This window comes from Oncorhynchus mykiss, chromosome 13 (assembly GCF_013265735.2).
Source record: "Oncorhynchus mykiss isolate Arlee chromosome 13, USDA_OmykA_1.1, whole genome shotgun sequence".
NCBI classification, from domain to species: Eukaryota; Metazoa; Chordata; class Actinopteri; order Salmoniformes; family Salmonidae; genus Oncorhynchus; species Oncorhynchus mykiss.
The window spans coordinates 60,098,452-60,124,918 of record NC_048577.1 but is presented as its reverse complement, the minus strand read 5'-3'; the positions used below and the strand labels follow the sequence as shown (position 1 = coordinate 60,124,918).

Here is a 26,467-nt window from a genome sequence, read left to right as displayed (position 1 = left end):
TTTTTGTTCCAATTTGCATACAGCAAATTTAATTTAAAAAATAATAGCAGTAATTATACAGTAGACAAGGTTAGTTCCATGATACAGTACATACGAGTACAATGATGAAGAGTCCCTTTTTAAATATGATACATTGTATTTCATCCTAATCATATGCATCATCATCATCACAATGTTTTCAAGTTCTCTTTTACTTGCTGTAAGACATGTCCACATAGATGAACTAGCATCTGTAATATGTAGAAACGTAACAAAAACAGAAGTTGTCAGGACAGAGCCCTGTATAATCAATAAGCAATATTTTTTGTCTTCCAAACATAAGTCTGTAACCACTTGCCTATCAGTTCAACCATCCCAGAAACAGACATTGTTGCGGAGGTTTACTTCAAAAGTGCTTTTAAAAAATAAAAATAAAAAAGTCAACTTGCTAGATTGAGTGAGCTATGAGGGGAGGTGGGGGGGCAGAGTTGATCCTTCATGGTCCTTATGTGAGGCTGTTTTACAGTCAGTTGCATTGATAAGTTAACCATTTTCAGAAACATTCTTTTAAAAAGGACAGTTTACTTTTTTAAACTGAAAACATCAACAAAAAAAGTCAGCTACCCCTTTAAGACGTTTACACTATGCTCCCATGACTACTGTTGATAGTTTAGATACATAACCACATCAACCAGTGTAGCATTGGGAGAACATAGGAGAGTTAACATGTCTAGACACAATTGGACTAAATATTAGACTTGGCCTAAACATTTTCCACAAAGCAAAAAAAAAAAGTATAAATGGAATGCTGGGACAAGACGCAGGAATTCTCTGTCTGGACAGAAATACTTTCATTCTTGTGGAAGCTATTGTCTTTAAACCTCACATTCTCATTCAACCTCTTCATTCAAATACATTAAGAAAGGGTTTTCAAATGAGAAAACAAAACAGCCAATGGACGGGAAGAAAGTGACTGATTTGTTGACTGGACGGTGTGTTACTCTATAGTAAAGTACTCTAAACTCTATATTAAGAGGACGTAACAGTGCATTGGTCCATAGCTGTAATGCATCTACACATTGATAAGCAAAAACATCATTTTGTTTCAGCCTTCAGGAATAACATTGTAGTACTGTAGTAGTATAATTGACAGCAGTAAAGGGACAGCACACAAACAAATAAAGTTAACATGAAATGCTTAGGCTGCAGTTAAATTAGTGTGGGTAAACTAACCAAAAAACACCTCAATTAAAGGGATAGTTCAGTGATTTCACAAGGTCATTGACTTATCCCTTAAAGTCAAATAATATATCTGTACCTCAGCAGGTTGATATAGTGATTATGTAACTATGACACTGCATCAAACTTACTGTAGCCCGTAGAAAGGGAAGTTGTGCTTCAGTCAGTGGACACAATGCTAAGGATAGAAACCACACAGTCCAACATGCCCAAATCCTTCAAGACCTTTTTTCTTTCTGAATCTTGCAATTAGGAATTTCGATGATGGTCTGAGGGCATCTCAATACCTAGCACACTGTTGGTGTGCCATGCAATGCAGTGCAGAGAGGTTGTTGTTCATTCAGACATGCAATTGTTAGCTAATGTTCCTGCAAACCAAACTAATGATTTCCTACAGGAAGTGGCTTCAGTACCATGAATCTATTACATCATTTACATCCGACCAAAAATGATGAGCAAGTGTTAGAGCATAGCATTTACCCTGGCATGGCATTAGCATGGCATTTACCCTGGCATGGCATTAGCATGGCATTTACCCTGGCATGGCATTAGCATGGCATTTACCCTAATAAAGAAAAAAATGTGTTGATTTGTTTTACAATTCCATCACTTGAAGTGCTTCATTGTATATTTCAATCATATCAGTGACGAACAATACCCCCTGTGCACAATTGTTTAGGATCACAGTAAGAATCATATGAGGAGACAAAAATCATTCATAAAGAAAGCTGCATACAAGTTCACAACCCTGCCTGTCACACATTCACAACCCTGCCTGTCACACATTCACAAGGCTGAGTTGTATTATACAGAGTAGACCATCATATCCAGTGGTATCCAGTTGTATACATGGTCTTAAACGTCAAAGACAAAAAAGGGGTAACATCTAAGATTTCTTACTTGGTCGTATAGCAGACACCCCCCCCCCCCTAAACAGAACTCCCTAACCCTAACCTTGCCTCTGTACTGACCTAAATGTCCAACACACAAACTGATTGAACAGAAGAGAAAGGAGTGGTTGATGGTTAAGACCCAGGCTTGGATCAACAGGTCCAGTCTGGTTGGCGGTCCAAGCCCAGCGGGGTTAGAGGGAGCTGGGGTAACACGGCCACGTTGAAGACCGGGTGTCCAGGGATTCAAACTCTGCTCCATCACTGCACAGTGTCTGTCTGTGTGTATGTAGATCAAGACCTGATCATAGCTCAGTGGCGCGTCACATAGTCGAGCCCATGTATACAGGTCAGCCACACAGAGTGGAGAAATACACACGACGGATGGACAGACAGAAAGAGAGAGAAACAGAGAGATGGAGCTCCCCCTCACTGTATCTATTTCCTGCTGCAGTGCTGGAACTGGGCGAAGCTGAGGAACACCTGCTCCAAGGAGATCTGGCTCACAGCGTAGTCGTCGATGTTGTACTTCTCTTTGGCTGCCTCCAGGGTGCCAAACACCTTGGGGAGGATGGGGGGGGTGAAGAGAGGGGATATAAAGAGGGAAATCAGAGGGTGAGTCAGTGCTTAGCCTGAAATCAAAAGCTGTATCTGACAACGTCAATTGTGTGGAGTAGTCGGATACAAATCAAAGGCAAATACGTCATTACACTCTTTCTCCACTAGACGGTGCAATTACAGTCTAAAAGCCAGGCTGGCTGACAGGTTAGGTCTCCACTAGATGGTGGTATTACAGTCTAAAAGACAGGCTGGCTGACAGGTTAGGTCTCCATTAGACGGTGCTATTACAGTCTAAAAGACAGGTTGGCTGACAGGTTAAGGCCAAGGAGAAGGGTTAGGGAGTGAATAGGGACCGGCTGAGAAAGAGAAAGAGAGATTGTTACCTGTGCCCAGGTAAGTGTCTTGTCAGTTAAGTGATAGTGCACCATGCCCTGGTGTTCATCTGTTAGTAGACTTCCTGTGGAGAGAAGGAAGTGATGTCATGTTAGACCAACCCCCTAAACCAGGTATTCCCAAACTGGGGTAGGTGTAGCCTCGTTTCACTGCCAAAAATAAAATTAAACCATCTAGTGCTTATCGAAACAAAAACACAATGTCAAATACAGGCAGCCTAGTCAAATAATTAACATCCAATCACATTAACCGTTACTCTCTCGCGGAAAACCTTCCCTCTTACGCAGACATTTAGAAACGAAACATGACGAAATGTGAAAAATAAGCCATGTTTTTTTTTTTTAGCTAGAATAGATGACTTTTGCATAGTAATATATGTATAAAAGCAACCGATACCATTAATAAGAAGGGGCTAGAAACGTCTTATATGGTGAGCTACCGAGTGGCTAGGACAGGCAAGCCCCAGACTATTGTAGAGGACTTAATTCTTCCTGCTGCCGCGGATATGGCTGGGACAATGCTGGGGGAAAAGGCCAAAAAAAACAGACTTCTTCATCAAACAACACTGTTTCACGACGCATCAGGAAGACATCCTCTTCTGGAGACCAGGACAACAGGAGAAGATGTGTTTAAAGTACTGGACAGCTTTGTGACATCTAATGGACTTTGGTGGTTAAGATGTGTTGGTATCTGTACTGATGGAGCAAAAGCCATGACAGGGAGACACAGTGGAGTGGTAATGCGTGTGCAAGCAGTTGCTCCCGACTTCACTTGGGTACATTGCAGCATCCACCGAGAGGCTCTTGCTGCCAAGGGAATGCCTGACAGCTTGAAAGACGTTTTGGACACTACAGTGAAAATGGTTAACTTCGTTAAAGCAAGACCCCCGAACTCTCGTGTATTTTCTGCATTATGCAGTGATATGGGCAGCGACCATGTAACGCTTTTACAACATACAGAAGTGCTCTGGTTATCAAGGGGCAAAGTATTGACATGTTTTTTTTAAATTGAGAGACGAGCTTAAAGTTTTCTTTACTGACCATAATTTTCACTTGTCTGACCGCTTGCATGATGACGAGTTTCTCACATGACTGGCCTATCTGGGTGATGTTTATTCCCCTCACCCTGAATGATCTGAATCTAGGATTACAGGGACTCTCCGCAACTATCAATGTGCGGGAGAAAATTGAGGCTATGATTAATAAGTTGGAGCTCTTCTCTGTCTGCATTAACAAGGACAACACACAGGTCTTTCCATCATTGTATGATTTTTTGTGTGCAAATGAACTCAAGCTTACGGACAATGTCAAGTGTGATATAGCGAAGCACCTGAGTGAGCTGTGTGCGCAATTACGCAGATACTTTCCAGAAACGGATGACACAACCTGGATTTGTTATCCCTTTTAAAGCCCTTCCTCCAGTCCACTTACAGATGTCTGAACAAGAGAGCCTCATCGAAATTCAAACAAGCGGTTCTGTGAAAATGTCATTTAAACAGAAGCCACTGCCAGATTTCTGGATAGGGCTGCGCTCAGAGTGTCCTGCCTTGGCAAATCGTGCTGTTAAAACACTGATGCCCTTTGCAACCACGTATCCATGTGAGAGTGGCTTCTCGGCCCTCACTAGAATGAAAACTAAATACAGGCACAGACTGTGTGTGGAAAATTATTTAAGACTGAGACTCTCCAATACAACCCAACATTGCAGAGTTATGTGCATCCTTTCAAGCACACCCTTCTCATTAACCTGTGGTGAGTTATTCACCATTTTTGATGAACAAATAAGGTTTTATATGTAAGATGGATAAATAAAGAGCAAAATTATTGATTATTACTATTTGTGCCCTGGTCCTACAACAGCTCTTTGTCACTTCCCACGAGCCGGGTTGTGACAAAAACTCACACTCATTCTTATGTTTAGTAAATGTATCGTATGGTGTGTGTGTGGCAGGCTTATTACAATGATGGCAAAAAAACAACATTTGAGAGTGTGCTAGAGCTGGAGGTTGACTGTTGAAGCAGTATGGGAATATAAAAAGTTTTGGAACCACTGCCCTAAACCATTGACAGTCATAGGTCTTGGATTATCTTTGAACCAGCCTCAGGGGGTGGGGTGCGTGCACGTGTGTCTATACGTGCGCGTGAGTGTTTGTGCATGTCTACGTGTGTGTGTACACTACATGCGCCTGTATAAGTTTGTTTGTGTGTGTGCACCCGTGTATGTTCATGAGTCTGACTCAGAGTGTGTGTGTGTCTCTCTGACCTGGGAAGGTGCTCTCGATGAAGTCCTTGAAGAGTTGCAGGTCGCTATCCTCCACCTCCTTGTCCACTCGTACTTTAGCCAGTAGTGTGTAGCCGCTGCCAAACTTACTCTTCAGGTGCTGGGGACTGCCCAGACACTTAAACTGACCGTTCACCATCACAGCCAGCCGGGTACACAGGGCCTCGCATTCCTCCATACTACAGCAGAGAGAGAGAAGGGGAAGAAGAGAGGAACAAAAGAGGAGAGGGAGAAAGATAAACCAAGCACGACAACATCTATTTTATTCTCTGAGTCACTCTGTTCCTTCCTGTTACACAGTAATGACTGTACTGGAAGGTGGAAGATGATGATGATGGCGATAAAGAGGATGGTGTGTGTGTGTGTGCTATGCTCACCTGTGAGAGGTGATGATGATGGCCTTTCCAGACTCTCGGGTGCGCGTCACAGCATCCCACAGCAGTCGCCTAGCAACCGGGTCCATGCCAGTGGACGGCTCGTCCAGGAAGATGACCGGGGGTCCACCAATCAGAGCCACAGCCGCACTCAGCTTCCTCTTATTGCCCCCACTGGAGGGAGAGAGAGTGAAAGGGGGGGGTTACGAAGGGATTTGAGGGAGAAGGGATTGGGGGGCAAGAGGGAGAAAGGAAGGAGGAAAGGCAGTGTGTTTGTACTCAGTAATATCTTGACATTCATGAGCTATGTCTCTAGAGAGAGAAGGAGTAGTGTACACTATAGGACAAGATATGTCTCTAGAGAGAGAAGGAGTAGTATGCACTATAGGACAAGATACAGTGGGGCAAAAAAGTATTTAGTCAGCCACCAATTGTGCAAGTTCTCCCACTTAAAAAGATGAGGCCTGTAATTTTCATCATAGGTACACTTCAACTATGACAGACAAAATGAGAAGAAAAAAAAAATCCAGAAAATCACATTGTAGGATTTTTAATGAATTTATTTGCAAATGATGGTGGAAAATAAGTATTTGGTCAATAACAAAAGTTTCTCAATACTTTGTTATATACCCTTTGTTGGCAATGACAGAGGTCAAACGTTTTCTGTAAGTCTTCACAAGGTTTTCACACACTGTTGCTGGTATTTTGGCCCATTCCTCCATGCAGATCTCCTCTAGAGCAGTGATGTTTTGGGGCTGTTGCTGGGCAACACGGACTTTCAACTCCCTCCAAAGATTTTCTATGGGGTTGAGATCTGGAGACTGGCTAGGCCACTCCAGGACCTTGAAATGCTTCTTACGAAGCCTCTCCTTCATTGCCCGGGTGGTGTGTTTGGGATCATTGTCATGCTGAAAGACCCAGCCACGTTTCATCTTCAATGCCGTTGCTGATGGAAGGAGGTTTTCACTCAAAATCTCACGATACATGGCCCCATTCATTCTTTCCTTTACACGGATCAGTCGTCCTGGACCCTTTGCAGAAAAACAGCCCCAAAGCATGATGTTTCCACCCCCATGCTTCACAGTAGGTATGGTTGGATGCAACTCGGCATTCTTTGTCCTCCAAACACGACGAGTTGAGTTTTTACCAAAAAGTTATATTTTGGTTTCATCTCACCATATGACGATCATCCAAATGCTCTCTAGCAAACTTCAGACGGGCCTGGACATGTACTGGCTTAAGCAGGGGGACACGTCTGGCACTGCAGGATTTGAGTCCCTGGCGGCGTAGTGTGTTACTGATGGTAGGCTTTGTTACTTTGGTCCCAGCTCTCTGCAGGTCATTCAGTAGGTCCCGCCGTGTGGTTCTGGGATTTTTGCTCACCGTTCTTGTGATCATTTTGATCCCACGGGGTGAGATCTTGCGTGGAGCCCCAGAGCGAGGGAGTTGATTTCTTCAAACCAAGCTGCTTACCTATTGCAGATTCAGTCTTCCCAGCCTGGTGCAGGTCTACAATTTTGTTTCTGGTGTCCTTTGACAGCTCTTTGGTCTTGGCCATAGTGGAGTTTGGAGTGTGACTGTGAGGTTGTGGACAGGTGTCTTTTATACTGATAACAAGTTCAAACAAGTACCATTAATACAGGTAACGAGTAGAGGACAGAGGAGCCTTTTAAAGAAGAAGTTACAGGTCTGTGAGAGCCAGAAATCTTGCTTGTTTGTAGGTGACCAAATACTTATTTTCCACCATAATTTGCAAATAAATTCATAAAAAAATCCTACAATGTGATTCTCTGGATTTGTTTTCTAATTTTGTCTGTCATAGTTGAAGTGCACCAATGATGAAAATTACAGGCCTCTCTCATCTTTTTAAGTGGGAGAACTTGCACAATTTGCAGCTGACTAAATACTTTTTTGCCCCACTGTATGTCTCTAGAGAGAGAAGGAGTAGTGTACACTATAGGACAAGATATGTCTCTAGAGAGAGAAGGAGTAGTGTACACTATAGGACAAGATATGTCTCTAGAGAGAGAAGGAGTAGTGTACACTATAGGACAAGATATGTCTCTAGAGAGAGAAGGAGTAGTGTACACTATAGGACAAGATATGTCTCTAGAGAGAGGAGTAGTGTACACTATAGGACAAGATATGTCTCTAGAGAGAGAAGGAGTAGTGTACACTATAGGACAAGATATGTCTCTAGAGAGAGAAGGAGTAGTGTATACTATAGGACAAGATATGTCTCTAGAGAGAGAAGGAGTAGTGTACACTATAGGACAAGATATGTCTCTAGAGAGAGAAGGAGTAGTGTACACTATAGGACAAGATATGTCTCTAGAGAGAGAAGGAGTAGTGTACACTATAGGACAAGATATGTCTCTAGAGAGAGAAGGAGTAGTGTACACTATAGGACAAGATATGTCTCTAGAGAGAGAAGGAGTAGTGTACACTATAGGACAAGATATGTCTCTAGAGAGAAGGAGTAGTGTACACTATAGGACAAGATATGTCTCTAGAGAGAGAAGGAGTAGTGTACACTATAGGACAAGATATGTCTCTAGAGAGAGAAGGAGTAGTGTACACTATAGGACAAGATATGTCTCTAGAGAGAGAAGGAGTAGTGTACACTATAGGACAAGATATGTCTCTAGAGAGAGAAGGAGTAGTGTACACTATAGGACAAGATATGTCTCTAGAGAGAGAAGGAGTAGTGTACACTATAGGACAAGATATGTCTCTAGAGAGAGAAGGAGTAGTGTACACTATAGGACAAGATATGTCTCTAGAGAGAAGGAGTAGTGTACACTATAGGACAAGATATGTCTCTAGAGAGAGAAGGAGTAGTGTACACTATAGGACAAGATATGTCTCTAGAGAGAGAAGGAGTAGTGTACACTATAGGACAAGATATGTCTCTAGAGAGAGAAGGAGTAGTGTACACTATAGGACAAGATATGTCTCTAGAGAGAGAAGGAGTAGTGTACACTATAGGACAAGATATGTCTCTAGAGAGAGAAGGAGTAGTGTACACTATAGGACAAGATATGTCTCTAGAGAGAAGGAGTAGTGTACACTATAGGACAAGATATGTCTCTAGAGAGAAGGAGTAGTGTACACTATAGGACAAGATATGTCTCTAGAGAGAAGGAGTAGTGTACACTATAGGACAAGATATGTCTCTAGAGAGAGAAGGAGTAGTGTACACTATAGGACAAGATATGTCTCTAGAGAGAGAAGGAGTAGTGTACACTATAGGACAAGATATGTCTCTAGAGAGAAGGAGTAGTGTACACTATAGGACAAGATATGTCTCTAGAGAGAGAAGGAGTAGTGTACACTATAGGACAAGATATGTCTCTAGAGAGAGAAGGAGTAGTGTACACTATAGGACAAGATATGTCTCTAGAGAGAGAAGGAGTAGTGTACACTATAGGACAAGATATGTCTCTAGAGAGAGAAGGAGTAGTGTACACTATAGGACAAAATATGTCTCTAGAGAGAAGGAGTAGTGTACACTATAGGACAAGATATGTCTCTAGAGAGAGAAGGAGTAGTGTACACTATAGGACAAGATATGTCTCTAGAGAGAAGGAGTAGTGTACACTATAGGACAAGATATGTCTCTAGAGAGAGAAGGAGTAGTGTACACTATAGGACAAGATATGTCTCTAGAGAGAGAAGGAGTAGTGTACACTATAGGACAAAATATGTCTCTAGACAGAAGGAGCACAACAAAAATAGCAAGAAAAGAGCTCTGTGACCTGCAAGTGCCCTACAAACACACCAGATTAACACCTGTCCCCCACCCCAACACACACACACACTGTCCCCCACTCCCAAACCAACACACACTGTCCCCCACTCCCAAACCAACACACACTGTCCCCCACTCCCAAACTAACACACCCACACACTGTCCCCCACCCCCAAACCAACACACCCACACACTGTCCCCCACCCCCAAACCAACACACCCACACACTGTCCCCCACCCCCAAACTAACACCCCCACACACACTGTCACTCCCAAATCAACACACTACACACACTGTCCCCCACTCCCACACCAAAACACCCACACACTGTCCCCCACCCCCAAACCAACACACACACACTGTTCCCCACCCCCAAACCAACACACCCACCCACTGTCCCCCACCCCAACACACCCATCCACTGTACCCCACCCCAACACACACACACACTGTCCCCCACCCCAACACACCTACACACTGTCCCCCACCCCCAAATCAACACAAACACACAGCCCCTCCCCCCTCACTGCTTACCTGTAGCTGCGGCACAGTTTGTCAGCATGGGGCTCCAGTAGTAAGGATCGTAGCACGTTCTCCACGCAGCCTGACACGTATTTCTCTGGTATCCCCCGGAGCCTAGCATACATGCTCAGCGTTTCTCTTCCTGTCATGTGATCCAGGACAGCGTCGAACTGCGGGCAATAGCCAATCCGCTGCTGTACCTACGACACACGGGAGAGAGGGTGGTGTCATGCAAGGTGATTTTGTTTCATAGTATATTAGAACTGGTTGGTGTTCAGGAGGCACAAAGCATAAGAAAACAGTCCCTAATTAAGAAGGTCCTATCTGTACGCATTAAATAAGAAATGCTAGTTTTTGTTTTCTGCTTTGCTACGGTGTGCCCTAATTAACTTTTAAGTAAGGGCAGCAGGTAGCTTAGAGGTTTGAGTATACCCGAGCCGACAAGGTGAAAAATCTGCCGATGTGCCCTTGAGCAAGGTAGTTAACCTTAATTTGCTCCAGGGATGCCGTACTACTATGGATGACCCTGTCAAACAACACATTTCACTGCACCTATCCTGTGTATGTGACATTAAAAAAAAGTTATATTTAAAAAAATAAATAACATGTTTTCCTCTCTCTCTCCAACCTTCTTGACATCCCTCAGAATGCTGTAGCCGTCAATGTAGGCATCGCCAGAGGTGACAGTCTCGTCCCCGGTGAGCATCTTGAAGGTGGTGGTCTTCCCTGCTCCATTGAAACCCAGCAGGCCAAAACACTCTCCTTTCCCCACTGCTAGAGAGAGTCTGTCTACCGCCAGTACTGTTTCTCCACTGCTGTATACCTGGAGGGGGGGAGGGAGATCACTGCTGTAGAACTGGAGGGAGGGAGGGAGATCACTGCTGTAGAACTGGAGGGAGGGAGGGAGGGAGGGAGGGAGGGAGGGAGGGAGGGAGGGAGGGAGGGAGGGAGGGAGGGAGGGAGGGAGGGAGGGAGGGAGGGAGGGAGGGAGATCACTGCTGTAGAACTGGAGGGAGGGAGGGAGGGAGATCACTGCTGTAGAACTGGAGGGAGGGAGGGAGGGAGATCACTGCTGTAGAACTGGAGGGAGGGAGGGAGGGAGATCACTGCTGTAGAACTGGAGGGAGATCACTGCTGTAGAACTGGAGGGAGGGAGATCACTGCTGTAGAACTGGAGGGAGGGAGGGAGGGAGGGAGATCACTGCTGTAGAACTGGAGGGAGGAAGGGAGATCACTGCTGTAGAACTGGAGGGAGGGAGGGAGATCACTGCTGTAGAACTGGAGGGAGGGAGGGAGGGAGATCACTGCTGTAGAACTGGAGGGAGGGAGGGAGGTCACTGCTGTAGAACTGGAGGGAGGGAGGGAGGTCACTGCTGTAGAACTGGAGGGAGGGAGGGAGGGAGGCCCTCACCACTATTGGATGCCTCTGGGAGGGAGACCAGACTAACAGACAGATTGCTGTACCTTGCTGAGGTCCTGCAGAATGAGTGGGCTCCCCACCATAGATTCTACTATGGGCTGACACTCCAGAACCCTCTTCCTCTCCTCCGCTACGTCCCTGTCCTCCGGCAGTAGGGCCGCATCCCCCATCAGAGGCAACTAGGAGACATACTGACTGTCATTATCGATGAGGTCTTTTTATACTATTGGCATAATACAGCTGTAAGAAATTACAGCAGGGCACAGTAATGTTGAATTTTGACAAGTACCCAACCACACCAAAATTTTACCAGTTTTTCAGAAATCTGAAATTCTTAAAAGAGGAGTATAATTTTCTCTTGACTACAGCCCTATATAAACAAATGGGGCATTAGTTTAATCTCGCTCAGGGCATCAGGTAGGCACATTTTCTGAAAACACCGCCCACCCGGGGCATGAGGTAGCACCCTATAGTCAACTCTCTGGCCCCTCCCCTTCTAACCTGTTTACGTCTGCTGGCGAGGTGGGTGAGGAAGCGGCGGAGGGTTTTGACACACTGCATCTCGATGATGAAGAGGAGGGTGATGAAGACTACACCCTGCAGGGACAGGGCCACCAGGAAACGCCCCACCCCCGGCTCCGACATGGAGAAGTAGTTCTCCTGGTACGTGATGTCTGGAAGAGGGAGGAGCAACAAGACCAGTCAGTGCTACGAAAGGTTAACTAGAAAATAGCATGACAGGCTCTTCATTATCCTCTTTACCATCGTCATAGTCAGAATCATTCTCATCAACATTATTGTGATCATCATCACAATATTACTACCATTACATATCATGTAACACAGTGGTATTAAAACTTGTTCAGCAGAGACCCCTTTATTTTCCCCCAGCATTTCAGGATACCCATTTTATTATTTTTTTTTATTCTGGTGACCCAACCCTAAATCTAACATCAACCTTAAAATCTGTTAAAAAAAATATATTGACAAACAACCTTTCACTCATTATATTTGTATCTCTATCAAAATTAAGAGAACCAACATATATTTATTAACGCAATAACATTTTCTTTCTCAATAACATTTGTATATTGTCCCATAAAATAATCTTCTACATTTTTGGTCCCCACCCCCTTCCCAAAGAAGCAATAGGTATTCCTACTGAACTATGGACACTGTGATACAGCTACGGCTGCTGTCTCCCTGCTGTAGGAGAACACCGTACACTACTCACTGAAGGCACGGCAGAAGGCCATGGTCACGGGGTTGGGGGTGCAGAAGGTGATGAACTGGTAGTTCTGGTAGAACTGGCTGAAGGACATGCCCAGGCAGTAGTTAGGGAAGAGCAGGAACACCTTGTCCAGGTTACGAGACAGGTCCTGTAGATATAGCTCTGGGAGGGGGAGAGAGGAGGGGAAACAGGAGGAGGAGGAGAGAAGGGGAAACAGGAGGAGGAGAGGAGGGAAAGGAGGAGAGGAGAGAAGGGGAAACAGGAGGAGGAGGGGATGGGAAGGAGGGGAGAGAAGGGGAAACAGGAGGAGGAGGGGATGGGAAGGAGGGGAGAGAAGGGGAAACAGGAGGAGGAGAGGAGGGAAAGGAGGAGAGGAAATGAGATGAGAGAATCAAGGTAAGGGAAATTCATCAAATGTATTTCCACAGCATATTTTGCCAGCCTAGGGGGTCGTTCTTTTTACTAGCAGAGAAACAGGCTCTAAATCGCCAAATCTTAATGATTCCCCATGTAGTTAGAAGTGTAGTCTGAGCTGCCAACAGGTCCAGTGTTCCAGTACACCTGGGCTTTTCACACCTCAGAACCAAACTGGGCCAAGCTGTACTGGCTACGCATCCCCACAGTTGCTGGACCATCCTGAAAATATCAGAGCCGGCACAGTTTGGTTTGGGTCGGCACGATGGTGTGAAATGCTAGTATCCTGGCCCTGGCTCTCACCTGGGATGGTCATGATGGTGACGGTGAGGAAGGTGGCGGTGCCGCTGATGATGTTGAAGATGGTGAGGCGGGTGTAGGCGGTGGCAGCGGTGGAGAACAGGAAGCTGAGCAGGTACATGAGGGGGATGACGGCCCAGCCATATAGCAGCAGGAGTAATAACACGTCAACCAGGTGGTTGTCTGCTACGAAGGCCTTGACCCCAAACGCCCGGAACACCACCTGTTGGGAGGGAGTGAAACACTGTTTGGATAGCAGCTAGTTTTCAGTTTTACCCTCCCCACCCACACCATTAACAGACAGTCCTAGCAACATTCTTGCTTCAGAAATTGCTCATGCTAAGAAACGTATTTCGTTTCTTTTTGACAATTTTCATTGAAAACAATCACAGTAAGCTACTTAATTGTTACTCAGAAATGATTTGATATTAAAATAAAAAACAGCTGCATTGAGCCTTTAAGTAAATCCAGATGGTATACTGACCAGCATGAGCATGCAGGGCAGGAAGAAGTTGACCAGGTCCCAGAGCAGTGCAGAGAACCAGAAGTTGGAGAGGTAGACGCCGCTGACCTGCTGTACGTGCTTGGACTTGAGTGAACGCTCTGTGACCAGGAGCAGGGCGAAGGTACTGGACAGGGATGCCATGCCATACATCAGGTTGATGGCGATGGCAAAGCCTGTCTGACCTCTGTGTCGAGGAGGGAAGTAGTGAGAGAGAGGGGGGGGGTTAATATTTATTATTTAAACAGTCCCTAAACTTTCCATGCAAAAAAAGCAATTTTAATTGAATTGAGAGAGAGAGAGAGACGGAAGAGAGAGAGAGAGCGAGACGGAAGAGAGAGACGAGAGAGAGAGCAAGCGAGACGGAAGAGAGAGAGCGAGCGAGAGAGAGAGACGGAAAAGAGAGACGAGAGAGAGAGACGGAAGAGAGAGAGAGAGAGCGAGACGGAAGAGAGAGAGAGCGAGACGGAAGATAGAGACGAGAGAGAGAGCAAGCGAGACGGAAGAGAGAGAGAGAGAGCGAGACGGAAGAGAGAGACGAGAGAGAGAGCAAGCGAGACGGAAGAGAGAGAGAGAGCGAGACGGAAGAGAGAGACGAGAGAGAGAGCAAGCGAGACGGAAGAGAGAGAGAGCGAGACGGAAGAGAGAGAGAGAGACGGAAGAGAGAGACGGAAGATAGAGACGAGAGAGAGAGCAAGCGAGACGGAAGAGAGAGACGAGAGAGAGAGCAAGCGAGACGGAAGAGAGAGAGAGCGAGACGGAAGATAGAGACGAGAGAGAGAGACGGAAGAGAGAGAGAGCGAGACGGAAGAGAGAGAGAGCGAGACGGAAGATAGAGACGAGAGAGAGAGAGCAAGCGAGACGGAAGAGAGAGAGAGCAAGCGAGACGGAAGAGAGAGAGAGCGAGACGGAAGAGAGAGAGAGAGAGCGAGACGGAAGAGAGAGAGAGAGAGAGAGACGGAAGAGAGAGAGAGAGAGACGGAAGAGAGAGAGAGAGCAAGCGAGACGGAAGAGAGAGAGCGAGCGAGACGGAAGAGACGGAAAAGAGAGACGAGAGAGAGAGACGGAAGAGAGAGAGAGCAAGCGAGACGGAAGAGAGAGAGAGCGAGACGGAAGAGAGAGAGAGAGAGAGCGAGACGGAAGAGAGAGAGAGAGAGAGCGAGACGGAAGAGAGAGAGAGAGCAAGCGAGACGGAAGAGAGAGAGAGAGCGAGACGGAAGAGAGAGAGAGAGCGACACGGAAGAGAGAGAGAGAGCGACACGGAAGAGAGAGACGGAAGAGAGAGACGGAAGAGAGAGAGAGCAAGCGAGACGGAAGAGAGAGAGAGCAAGCGAGACGGAAGAGAGAGAGAGAGAGCGAGACGGAAGAGAGAGAGAGAGAGCGAGACGGAAGAGAGAGAGAGAGAGCGAGACGGAAGAGAGAGAGAGAGAGCGAGACGGAATAGAGAGAGAGAGCGAGACGGAAGAGAGAGAGAGAGAGCGAGACGGAAGAGAGAGACGAGAGAGCAAGCGAGACGGAAGAGAGAGACGGAAGAGAGAGAGAGCAAGCGAGACGGAAGAGAGAGAGCGAGCGAGAGAGAGAGACGGAAAAGAGAGACGAGAGAGAGAGACGGAAGAGAGAGAGAGCAAGCGAGACGGAAGAGAGAGAGAGCGAGACGGAAGAGAGAGAGAGAGCGAGACGGAAGAGAGAGAGAGAGCGAGACGGAAGAGAGAGACGGAAGAGAGAGACGGAAGAGAGAGACGAGAGAGAGAGCGAGCGAGACGGAATAGAGAGAGAGAGCGAGACGGAAGAGAGAGAGAGAGCGAGACGGAAGAGAGAGACGAGAGAGCAAGCGAGACGGAAGAGAGAGACAGCGAGACGGAAGAGAGAGAGCGAGACGGAAGAGAGAGAGCGAGACGGAAGAGAGAGAGCGAGAGGGAAGAGAGAGACAGAGCAAGCGAGACGGAAGAGAGAGAGCGAGACGGAAGAGAGAGAGAGCGAGACGGAAGAGAGAGACGAGAGAGCGAGACGGAAGAGAGAGAGAGCGAGACGGAAGAGAGAGAGCGAGACGGAAGAGAGAGACGAGAGAGCAAGACGGAAGAGAGAGAGAGCGAGACGGAAGAGAGAGACGAGAGAGCGAGACGGAAGAGAGAGAGAGAGACGGAAGAGAGAGAGCGAGACGGAAGAGAGAGAGAGCGAGACGGAAGAGAGAGAGAGCGAGACGGAAGAGAGAGAGAGAGAGCGAGACGGAAGAGAGAGAGAGCGAGACGGAAGAGAGAGAGAGCGAGACGGAAGAGAGAGAGAGCGAGACGGAAGAGAGAGACGAGAGAGCGAGACGGAAGAGAGAGAGCGAGACGGAAGAGAGAGAGCGAGACGGAAGAGAGAGAGAGCGAGACGGAAGAGAGAGAGAGCGAGACGGAAGAGAGAGAGAGCGAGACGGAAGAGAGAGACGAGAGAGCAAGCGAGACGGAAGAGAGAGACGAGAGAGCAAGCGAGACGGAAGAGAGAGAGCGAGACGGAAGAGAGAGAGAGCGAGACGGAAGAGAGAGACGAGAGAGCGAGACGGAAGAGAGAGAGAGAGACGGAAGAGAGAGACGAGAGAGCAAGCGAGACGGAAGAGAGAGAGAGAGACGGAAGAGAGAGAGAGAGACGGAAGAGAGAGAGAGCGAGACGGAAGAGAGAGACGAGAGAGCGAGACGGAAGAGAGAGAGAGAGACGGAAGAGAGAGACGAGAGAGCAAGCGAGACGGAAGAGAGAGAGAGCGAGACGGAAGAGAGAGCGAGACGGAAGAGAGAGAGAGCGAGACGGAAGAGAGAGAGAGCGAGACGGAAGAGAGAGACGAGAGAGCGAGACGGAAGAGAGAGAGAGAGAGCGAGACGGAAGAGAGAGAGAGAGAGCGAGACGGAAGAGAGAGAGAGAGAGAGCGAGACGGAAGAGAGAGAGAGCGAGACGGAAGAGAGAGAGAGCGAGACGGAAGAGAGAGACGAGAGAGCGAGACGGAAGAGAGAGAGCGAGACGGAAGAGAGAGAGAGCGAGACGGAAGAGAGAGAGAGCGAGACGGAAGAGAGAGAGAGCGAGACGGAAGAGAGAGACGAGAGAGCAAGCGAGACGGAAGAGAGAGACGAGAGAGCAAGCGAGACGGAAGAGAGAGAGCGAGACGGAAGAGAGAGAGAGCGAGACGGAAGAGAGAGACGAGAGAGCGAGACGGAAGAGAGAGAGAGAGACGGAAGAGAGAGACGAGAGAGCAAGCGAGACGGAAGAGAGAGAGAGAGACGGAAGAGAGAGAGAGAGACGGAAGAGAGAGAGAGCGAGACGGAAGAGAGAGACGAGAGAGCGAGACGGAAGAGAGAGAGAGAGACGGAAGAGAGAGACGAGAGAGCAAGCGAGACGGAAGAGAGAGAGAGCGAGACGGAAGAGAGAGCGAGACGGAAGAGAGAGAGAGCGAGACGGAAGAGAGAGAGAGCGAGACGGAAGAGAGAGACGAGAGAGCGAGACGGAAGAGAGAGAGAGAGAGCGAGACGGAAGAGAGAGAGAGAGAGAGCGAGACGGAAGAGAGAGAGAGAGAGCGAGACGGAAGAGAGAGAGAGAGAGCGAGACGGAAGAGAGAGAGAGCGAGCGAGACGGAAGAGAGAGAGAGCGAGACGGAAGAGAGAGAGCGAGCGAGACGGAAGAGAGAGAGAGAGCGAGACGGAAGAGAGAGAGCGAGCGAGACGGAAGAGAGAGAGAGAGAGAGCGAGACGGAAGAGAGAGAGAGAGAGCGAGACGGAAGAGAGAGAGAGAGAGCGAGACGGAAGAGAGAGAGAGAGAGCGAGACGGAAGAGAGAGAGAGAGAGCGAGACGGAAGAGAGAGAGAGAGAGCGAGACGGAAGAGAGAGAGAGAGAGCGAGACTGAAGAGAGAGAGAGAGCGAGACGGAAGAGAGAGAGAGAGAGCGAGACGGAAGAGAGAGAGAGCGAGACGGAAGAGAGAGAGAGCGAGACGGAAGAGAGAGAGAGCGAGACGGAAGAGAGAGAGAGCGAGACGGAAGAGAGAGACGAGAGAGCGAGACGGAAGAGAGAGAGCGAGACGGAAGAGAGAGAGAGCGAGACGGAAGAGAGAGAGAGCGAGACGGAAGAGAGAGAGAGCGAGACGGAAGAGAGAGACGAGAGAGCAAGCGAGACGGAAGAGAGAGACGAGAGAGCAAGCGAGACGGAAGAGAGAGAGCGAGACGGAAGAGAGAGAGAGCGAGACGGAAGAGAGAGAGAGCGAGACGGAAGAGAGAGACGAGAGAGCGAGACGGAAGAGAGAGAGAGAGACGGAAGAGAGAGACGAGAGAGCAAGCGAGACGGAAGAGAGAGAGAGAGACGGAAGAGAGAGAGAGAGACGGAAGAGAGAGAGAGCGAGACGGAAGAGAGAGACGAGAGAGCGAGACGGAAGAGAGAGAGAGAGACGGAAGAGAGAGACGAGAGAGCAAGCGAGACGGAAGAGAGAGAGAGCGAGACGGAAGAGAGAGAGAGCGAGACGGAAGAGAGAGAGAGCGAGACGGAAGAGAGAGAGAGCGAGACGGAAGAGAGAGACGAGAGAGCGAGACGGAAGAGAGAGAGAGAGAGCGAGACGGAAGAGAGAGAGAGAGAGAGCGAGACGGAAGAGAGAGAGAGAGAGCGAGACGGAAGAGAGAGAGAGCGAGCGAGACGGAAGAGAGAGAGAGCGAGCGAGACGGAAGAGAGAGAGAGCGAGACGGAAGAGAGAGAGCGAGCGAGACGGAAGAGAGAGAGAGAGCGAGACGGAAGAGAGAGAGCGAGCGAGACGGAAGAGAGAGAGAGAGCGAGACGGAAGAGAGAGAGCGAGCGAGACGGAAGAGAGAGAGAGAGAGCGAGACGGAAGAGAGAGAGAGAGAGCGAGACGGAAGAGAGAGAGAGAGAGCGAGACGGAAGAGAGAGAGAGAGAGCGAGACGGAAGAGAGAGAGAGAGAGCGAGACGGAAGAGAGAGAGAGAGAGCGAGACGGAAGAGAGAGAGAGAGAGCGAGACGGAAGAGAGAGAGAGAGAGCGAGACGGAAGAGAGAGAGAGAGAGCGAGACGGAAGAGAGAGAGAGAGCGAGACGGAAGAGAGAGAGAGAGCGAGACGGAAGAGAGAGAGAGAGCGAGACGGAAGAGAGAGACGAGAGAGAGAGAGCGAGCGAGACGGAATAGAGAGACGGAAGAGAGGAGGGTATGAGCATGAGGAAAATAAAGAAGGGCGTGGAGCTGGGAGGAGTCACAGAAACAAAGAAAGAAAAGTAAGGGAGGCAGATTATGTATTGAGTGGTGAGGTCGGCAGGCAGAGGGGAAAAGGAGGGAGAGAAAGAGATGGAGTATTATGAAACAATAAATATCCTGATAGCCAGGAGAACATCTTCACCAGACCTCTATCCTCTCATCCTTCTTTCACTCTATCCTTCCTCCCATCAATATACCTTCCCTGACCGAACCACTCCCTCTCCATCCTCTCACCTCTAAAAAACACCAATGGTGTTGGTCAATATCTCCCCCTCAGACTCTAACTTGTTATCAGCCTCTGTTGCTTCCCCATCGATCCAGCCAGCCATCCAGCAGGGCCGGGAGGTCATTGACTGGATGTGCATCCATCCCAAATGGCACCCTATTCCCTACATAGTGTACTACTTTTGACCAGAGCCCTATGGGCCCTGGTGAAAAGTAGTGCACTCTGTAAGGAATAGGTTGCCATTTGGGAAGTACCCTGGTTTAATTGGGGTTTAGTGGCTGTAACAGATGTGTTGACCGCAGGTGTTTAAAGGATAGGCCAGAATAAGGACCCAAAACAAGGTGGTTGATGGAAAAGTCAACTTCTATCTAACAACAATAAGGAAGTTATGAACTGAGTCAGAGTGGCTCAACTAAACATTCACTCCTCTTCTCAAATGTGTTCAAGATAACACCTGTGTTCCTTCCATACCCTCTTCTCCTTCTCTCCTCTTTTTTCATCCATTTTCCCTTCCTTTCCTATCCCCTCTCCTCTTTTCATAACACCCTCTCCACTTCCACACCACCATCCCTCACTCCCTCCCTCCCTGCCATACTCCCCACTCACTCTGTCAGCTGACTCTGGGCGCTCTCGGAGACGTTGCGGGGCATGGGCATGTTTCCCGTCATAATCGATGCGTTGGGCCCGGCCAGCATTTTGAACAGGGTGTTGTCCACCATCATCAGGGCTGTAGCGGCCGTGTGGTAGCCCTGGTTATTGAAGTAGGCCGTGACCTCGGTAAACTTCCCCGTGCCGCCTCTGAATGATGCACCCACCACGCAGCGCTCGTTGAATGCCCCACCCTCCTCCTCGGTCTTGGTGAGCACGTACTCCGTGAAGTCTGAGGAGAAGAAGCAGGGGATAGGGTGGATCAGTAAAGACAAGCTTTTTCCATGTCTGCATCTCTATGGTCTAAAGCAGCTTCCACCATGCGTGTTTGAGATTCACTACATTGCAGACAACTGCACAGAATCACTGATCTACAAATCACCTTTTATCTCAAATAACTAGTTATTATGTGGTACTGTGATCCTGTGATCTCTTCCAACATGCTGACACGCTTACCCCTAATATTGACGTCCTGGGCTTGCTGGGCGGCCAATTGTGAAGAATACACCTGTGCCAGGGCGATTGCCAGCGGTCCCTTGCCGGGCTCCAGGGCCACGGGCACGGTGGTGGGGCCATAGCGGCCCAGTGCCAGCCTCAGCTGCGGTGAGTCGTGGCGCCCGGGGAAGGTCTTTGCCACCACCAGGGCCAGCACGGTGAACACCAGGGGCACCAGGAACTGGGCCACAATCACCTTCCAGTTCCTCCAGCTATAGAGCGCCCGCTTCAGGAACATGGCATAGAACTGCTGCATGTACAGTCTGGTCTGGAGAGGAGGGTGGGAAGACAGACAGGAGAGAGAGAAGAGCAAGAGATTATTTCCATATCACCTCTGATTTAATACAGTATGTTCCTATATTTTGTAAGCTCCTAAACCTTCCTACTAATAAACCATATTAATGACAGAAAGAGAAGATGTGTACAGGCAACCTTCTATATTGACATTTAGCTCACTTCCTGTCTGAACCCACACACAAAAACTCTCCTCTCTCACCCCGGTGTTGAGCTTGATGTTGGAGCAGTCCTCGGAGATGAGCGTGCCGCTGTCAGTGAAGTCGGTGACGTCCGTCATGCCGCTGTAGCTGCTGGTGTCGTCCATGGTCCAGTCATGGGAGCGTCTCTCGTGTTGGTACTGCAGCGGGGGCAGCTGGATGGCCTGGATGTCCAGGCTAGAATCCACCAGCTTCCCCACTCTGGAAATACACAAGAATGTACAGCTTAGTACAGTAGCAGTGTATCTAACCCAAACCCTGGATGTCCAGGCTAGAGACCAACAACTTCACCACTCTGACGACTCACATAAGGAAATAAACATTTTAAAAAGTACACTTCTCTAGTCTGACAGTACACAGGGATGAATACAACTTAGTGGACTTCTCTAGTCTGACAGTACACAGGGACCAATACAACTTAGTGGACTTCTCTAGTCTGACAGTACACAGGGACAAATACAACTTAGTGGACTTCTCTAGTCTGACAGTACAACAGGGACCAATACAACTTAGTGGACTTCTCTAGTCTGACAGTACACAGGGACCAATACAACTTAGTGGACTTCTCTAGTCTGACAGTACACAGGGACAAATACAACTTAGTGGACTTCTCTAGTCTGACAGTACACAGGGACCAATACAACTTAGTGGACTTCTCTAGTCTGACAGTACACAGGGACCAATACAACTTAGTGGACTTCTCTAGTCTGACAGTACACAGGGACCAATACAACTTAGTGGACTTCTCTAGTCTGACAGTACACAGGGACCAATACAACTTAGTGGACTTCTCTAGTCTGACAGTACACAGAGACCAATACAACTTAGTGGACTTCTCTAGTCTGACAGTACACAGGGACCAATACAACTTAGTGGACTTCTCTAGTCTGACAGTACACAGGGACCAATACTACTTAGTGGACTTCTCTAGTCTGATAGTAGACAGGGATGAACTTACTTATAACAATTTAACTGAGCTTCCCTACTGAACGGAGCTTTATCAGGACAACATAAGGAAATATACAATTTACAGTAGTTAGATACCTAGTATTAGATTATGACAATTCAATTCATCTGTAAATTCAATTAACTATGCTGAGTTTTTCCAGACCATGTGTCCTGACCAGGAAACTTTAGTTTGAGATCCATTGATCCTAATCATGTCAGGTGGTCCGGAGGAACGTAGGAACCTTTCTTTGTACTGTATGACATCTTGACCGTTTTAGACTGTACAAATGTATTTATAGACATGAAACATATTCATTCATTATTGGATGAATCTTTGTGTTCCGGAAGTGGCTTATGGAGAGAGCACTCTGTGTGAATCAGACGGATGTTGAAATCTCTTCACAGAACTCAGGAACACACCCCGGGGTCTATTGTACACCAAACAAAGGAGCTCATCGGAGAGTACTTAATAAGTGGGAGTGTGTTTGTGTTACTGGTGATGGTGAGCATTTTATGTCATTCCAGCCCTGCTAACTCTCTCGTCTTCTCACTCTGAGGGGATGGACAGGAGCTTGGACAACCACAATAGCCAGAACGCCTTTTCTGTCCGTTACAAATGAATGATCATTTCAGCCAGCCAATCTCCACTCCCACAACGCCTGACACAGACAGCACTCCCCTCAAAGAGCTACATCTAACAGTTCTATAAGTGATCAACGAGACCCCTATCCAGTGTGTGAAAATGGACTCGGGCCTCTGCTGTAGCTGTATGAAATTGATAATGACCAAGAGACTGCATATGTAGTAAGATGAAAAGAAGCGGAAATGACTTGGCCAAGGTAGGAACAGTCTGAACAGGTGTTAAATTAGGTGGCTTTCAGTATATTTGAACTGAAACTGAAATGACAGGACTAATGTAGATGGTCCACCCCTTCAGAGAGCTGGGTGGGAATAAAGCTGAATGAAATTGGTAATGGAAAGAGGCTGTATGTAATAGCCAGGGTATGTACAGACTGAACACGTGTTAAGATAGTGGCTTTTAGTGGAGTTGAAAATGAACCCTAATGATCAGACTAATGGAGATGGTGTTACACCTTTAGATACAGTACATGTATGTATCAGTATGTACAGACTGAACACGTGTTAAGATGGTGGCTTTTAGTGGAGCTGAAAATTAAGGACTAATGAGGCTTTTGTATACGGGGAATGATGGAGACACTCACTGATAGACCCACATTGTGATGTAAAAATAATGACGCCTGAAATGAGATTTTTTGGAGGTAATTGCTATATCCTGTTTAGAGCCTTCACAGCCGTGTTCTACTGAAAAAACACGTGCCCACAAGAACACGTGCAAGCAAACAAACTATCCTACCAGACAGTAACACAAAGACATGTATGTATGCTCGCTCACCCCCCCCCCCCCCCCAAAACACACACTCACACATTAAAATATGCTTAAAAACACACACACACACACAAAGAGGCTTTAAACACAGGCAGAAATAATTGCTCAGATGTAAGCTGAAGACAGCTGGCTGGTTGGTGATGCATAGTAATTGAGCAGAAGATGAGAAGGCAATAAGTGTGTGTGTGTGTGTGTGTGTGTGTGTGTGTGTCAGTGGAGGCTCTTCAGAGGAGGAAGGGGAGGACCATGCTCCTCAGAAAAATACAAATGTATAAAAAGTTATATTTTTAGATAAAACTATACAAAATATATTCAGGTCACCAAATCATTGATTAAAACACACTTTTTTGCAGTGAAGGTCTACAATAGCCTCAACAACACTCTGTAGGGTAGCACCATGGTATAGCAGGAGGACAGCTAGCTTCCGTCCTCCTCTGGGTACATTGACTTCAACATGGTTCTCACCACTTCCATAGACTTACACAGTAATTATGACAACTTCCAGGGAACGTCCTCCAATCTATCAGAGCTCTGGCAGCATGAACTGACATGTTGTCCACAAAATCAAAGGAACAGAGAATGAATTCAGTACTGAAAGCATAAGCTACAGCTAGCTAGCACTGCAGTGCACCAAATGTGGTGAGTAGTTGACTCAAAGAAAGATAAAGACAATAGGTGAACAGTTAACATTTCTTCCAAAATGAAAGAGAAGCAAGATAAAGATTGTCTTTTTTTTAAACTTTCAGTTTCACTTACTTAGCTAGCAAATGCAGCTAGCTAGTTTAGCCTACTCAAACCCCCTGCTCAAACAGATGGATGCCATGTTAGCTAGCTGGCTATGACTGTCCAACACACTGGAACTCTTCCAAGTCAAGGTAAGCTTTTAATTTTACTAATGTATTGCCACCGGGGTCTGTCGGTGTAACTGCTAAACTGACTTTACTGACTGCACACTAACGTTACTGCATGATTGTAGCGGGTTTAGTAACCTGTTATTTCTATTAGCTATGTTGACTAGGACGTTACTTTAGCTAATATGGTGACAACGATGTAGGCTTTAGTGGTTATGATATGGTTTGGCATGGAAAGGTTTCTTCGCCTGGTCACATACATCTAATGTGTTGTGCATTGAAGAAGTCCACAAGCGAAGGGAAAAAGGTGAGAGGAGGAGAGAGCATAGATGTGAGAAGGAATTTAACATGGCTGCTATGAAACAAATGTTCATGAGTGATCAGGGGTGAATTCATTCCACGGATTCTGTTGAAAAACATTTCTTAAACGGAAGCACACGGAACGAAACAGGGATAAACATTCCTGAATTTGTCCAATAGAAACTCTCATTTGCCACTGTTAGACTAATGATTACACCCTAGATCAGCTAGACGCAGGCCAGACTGTGCAAGGCGGTATTGCATGTGTCACTGTCTGTCACTTCAAATGTTTCTCTCGACCTGTGTGCACCGACGTTGTAAACTTTCATTCACAGGCTAGGTTGTAGCAACCTCATGATGGGTATAGGGAACACGTGAGTATCATGTAGTAGCCTTAACCTATCGATGTTACACTGAGCTGGTTGAATGGAATATGAAAGACAGTTATCCAATATGCTGTAATAGAATTAAGGCCATGCGCATGACACAAATCATCCTCCATCTTAAACGGCATCGACCGCCACAGGTGTGTGTGTGTGTGTATATATATATATATATATATATATATATATATTTGTGTGCGTACACTTAAAAGCCTGCAGGTACATAAATATTAACACTTGTCATGAGTATGTATTACAACTGCAGGCTTTAAGGTACTCTCCCTGGGAGCTGTGGTGAGAGGTCCAGACCTAGCTGGTACTCTCCCTGGGAGCTGTGGTGAGAGGTCCAGACCTAGCTGCTACTCTCCCTGGGAGCTGTGGTGAGAGGTCCAGACCTAGCTGGTACTCTCCCTGGGAGCTGTGGTGAGAGGTCCAGACCTAGCTGCTACTCTCCCTGGGAGCTGTGGTGAGAGGTCCAGGCCTAGCTGCTACTCTCCCTGGGAGCAGTGGTGAGAGATACGGACCTAGCTGCTACTCTCCCAGGGAGCTGTGGTGAGAGGTCCAGACCTAGCTGTTACTCTCCCTGGGAGCTGTGGTGAGAGGTCCAGGCCTAGCTGCTACTCTCCCTGGGAGCAGTGGTGAGAGATACGGACCTAGCTGCTACTCTCCCAGGGAGCTGTGGTGAGAGGTCCAGACCTAGCTGCTACTCTCCCTGGGAGCTGTGGTGAGAGGTCCAGGCCTAGCTGGTACTCTCCCTGGGAGCTGTGGTGAGAGGCCCTGCCCTAGCTGGTACTCTCCCTGGGAGCTGTGGTGTGAGGTCCAGGCCTAGCTGGTACTCTCCCTGGGAGCTGTGGTGAGTGTGTGATCCCATACCTGAGGAAGACCTCCTCCATGGTGGTGACAGAGGCTCCATAGCTGGCGATGCCCAGCTCCTCTCTGTTCATCTCCAGCTCTGCAAACAGCAGCTCAAACCTGGAGAGGGAAGAACGTTGATCCATCAGAGATCAGTCAGACCCGGGTCTAAAACAGTCTTCTGTCATGGGGATCTACGGTGACATCACAGGCCGTTAAATAACCTCAACTGTCAGTCAATACTCCCTCCAGATAAAACCAACAACTAGGGCAGGGACCAAAATACCACCCTATTCCCATTTTACTGCACTACTTTTCACCAGGTCAAAAGTGGTCAAAAGTAGTGCACTAAATAGGGAATAGGGTGCCATTTGGGACATAAGCTATTATTGTACTTGAAACATCACCCTTACCTCTAGAAGTAGAGGTGTCTGTAATCATACTGTAGCAAGCAGCAACACCCTCAGATTGGACCCAACTTGGGCTCATCAAAATAGACTGACAAAAATAGTGTGTCACACTAAACACCGAGCTGTGGCCATCGGCACTGATGGCCTGTGTGAGATTGGGTATTGATTTTGTCTTACCGGTTGGTGCTCTCTTTGGGCAGAATGTATGAGAGCTCAGCCCCAGCACTGCTCTCCAGCGTGGCATTGGGAACGTACATGTGGACCAGACGTGTGATCTCAGACACGTTGCACAGCGCATCCTTCACGATCACCATGTGGTAGCCAGCACCTGAGACGCAGGAGAAGGAAGGTAAAGTTACATCACTGAATCCCTCTCCCATC

The 26,467-nt window shown here is 47.5% G+C and overlaps 1 protein-coding gene across 1 annotated transcript in view; it reads right to left on the bottom strand.

Moving 5' to 3' along the window:
• The window catches only part of LOC110485257 (ATP-binding cassette sub-family A member 3), an 83,034-nt gene continuing 56,567 nt past the window's right edge, over window positions 1–26,467 (bottom strand). The window contains exons 16-31 of the mRNA XM_036941775.1: window positions 26,264–26,414; window positions 25,698–25,796; window positions 20,937–21,135; window positions 20,402–20,708; window positions 19,904–20,177; window positions 13,840–14,044; window positions 13,359–13,578; window positions 12,645–12,803; window positions 11,912–12,084; window positions 11,455–11,589; window positions 10,619–10,813; window positions 10,003–10,190; window positions 5,720–5,890; window positions 5,325–5,521; window positions 3,053–3,126; window positions 1–2,669 (exon numbers count right to left, since the gene is read on the bottom strand). Of these exons, the coding sequence (XP_036797670.1) occupies window positions 2,547–2,669; window positions 3,053–3,126; window positions 5,325–5,521; window positions 5,720–5,890; window positions 10,003–10,190; window positions 10,619–10,813; window positions 11,455–11,589; window positions 11,912–12,084; window positions 12,645–12,803; window positions 13,359–13,578; window positions 13,840–14,044; window positions 19,904–20,177; window positions 20,402–20,708; window positions 20,937–21,135; window positions 25,698–25,796; window positions 26,264–26,414 (2,870 nt within the window). The 3' untranslated portion in view covers window positions 1–2,546. The remainder of the gene's footprint in view (window positions 2,670–3,052; window positions 3,127–5,324; window positions 5,522–5,719; window positions 5,891–10,002; window positions 10,191–10,618; window positions 10,814–11,454; window positions 11,590–11,911; window positions 12,085–12,644; window positions 12,804–13,358; window positions 13,579–13,839; window positions 14,045–19,903; window positions 20,178–20,401; window positions 20,709–20,936; window positions 21,136–25,697; window positions 25,797–26,263; window positions 26,415–26,467) is intronic.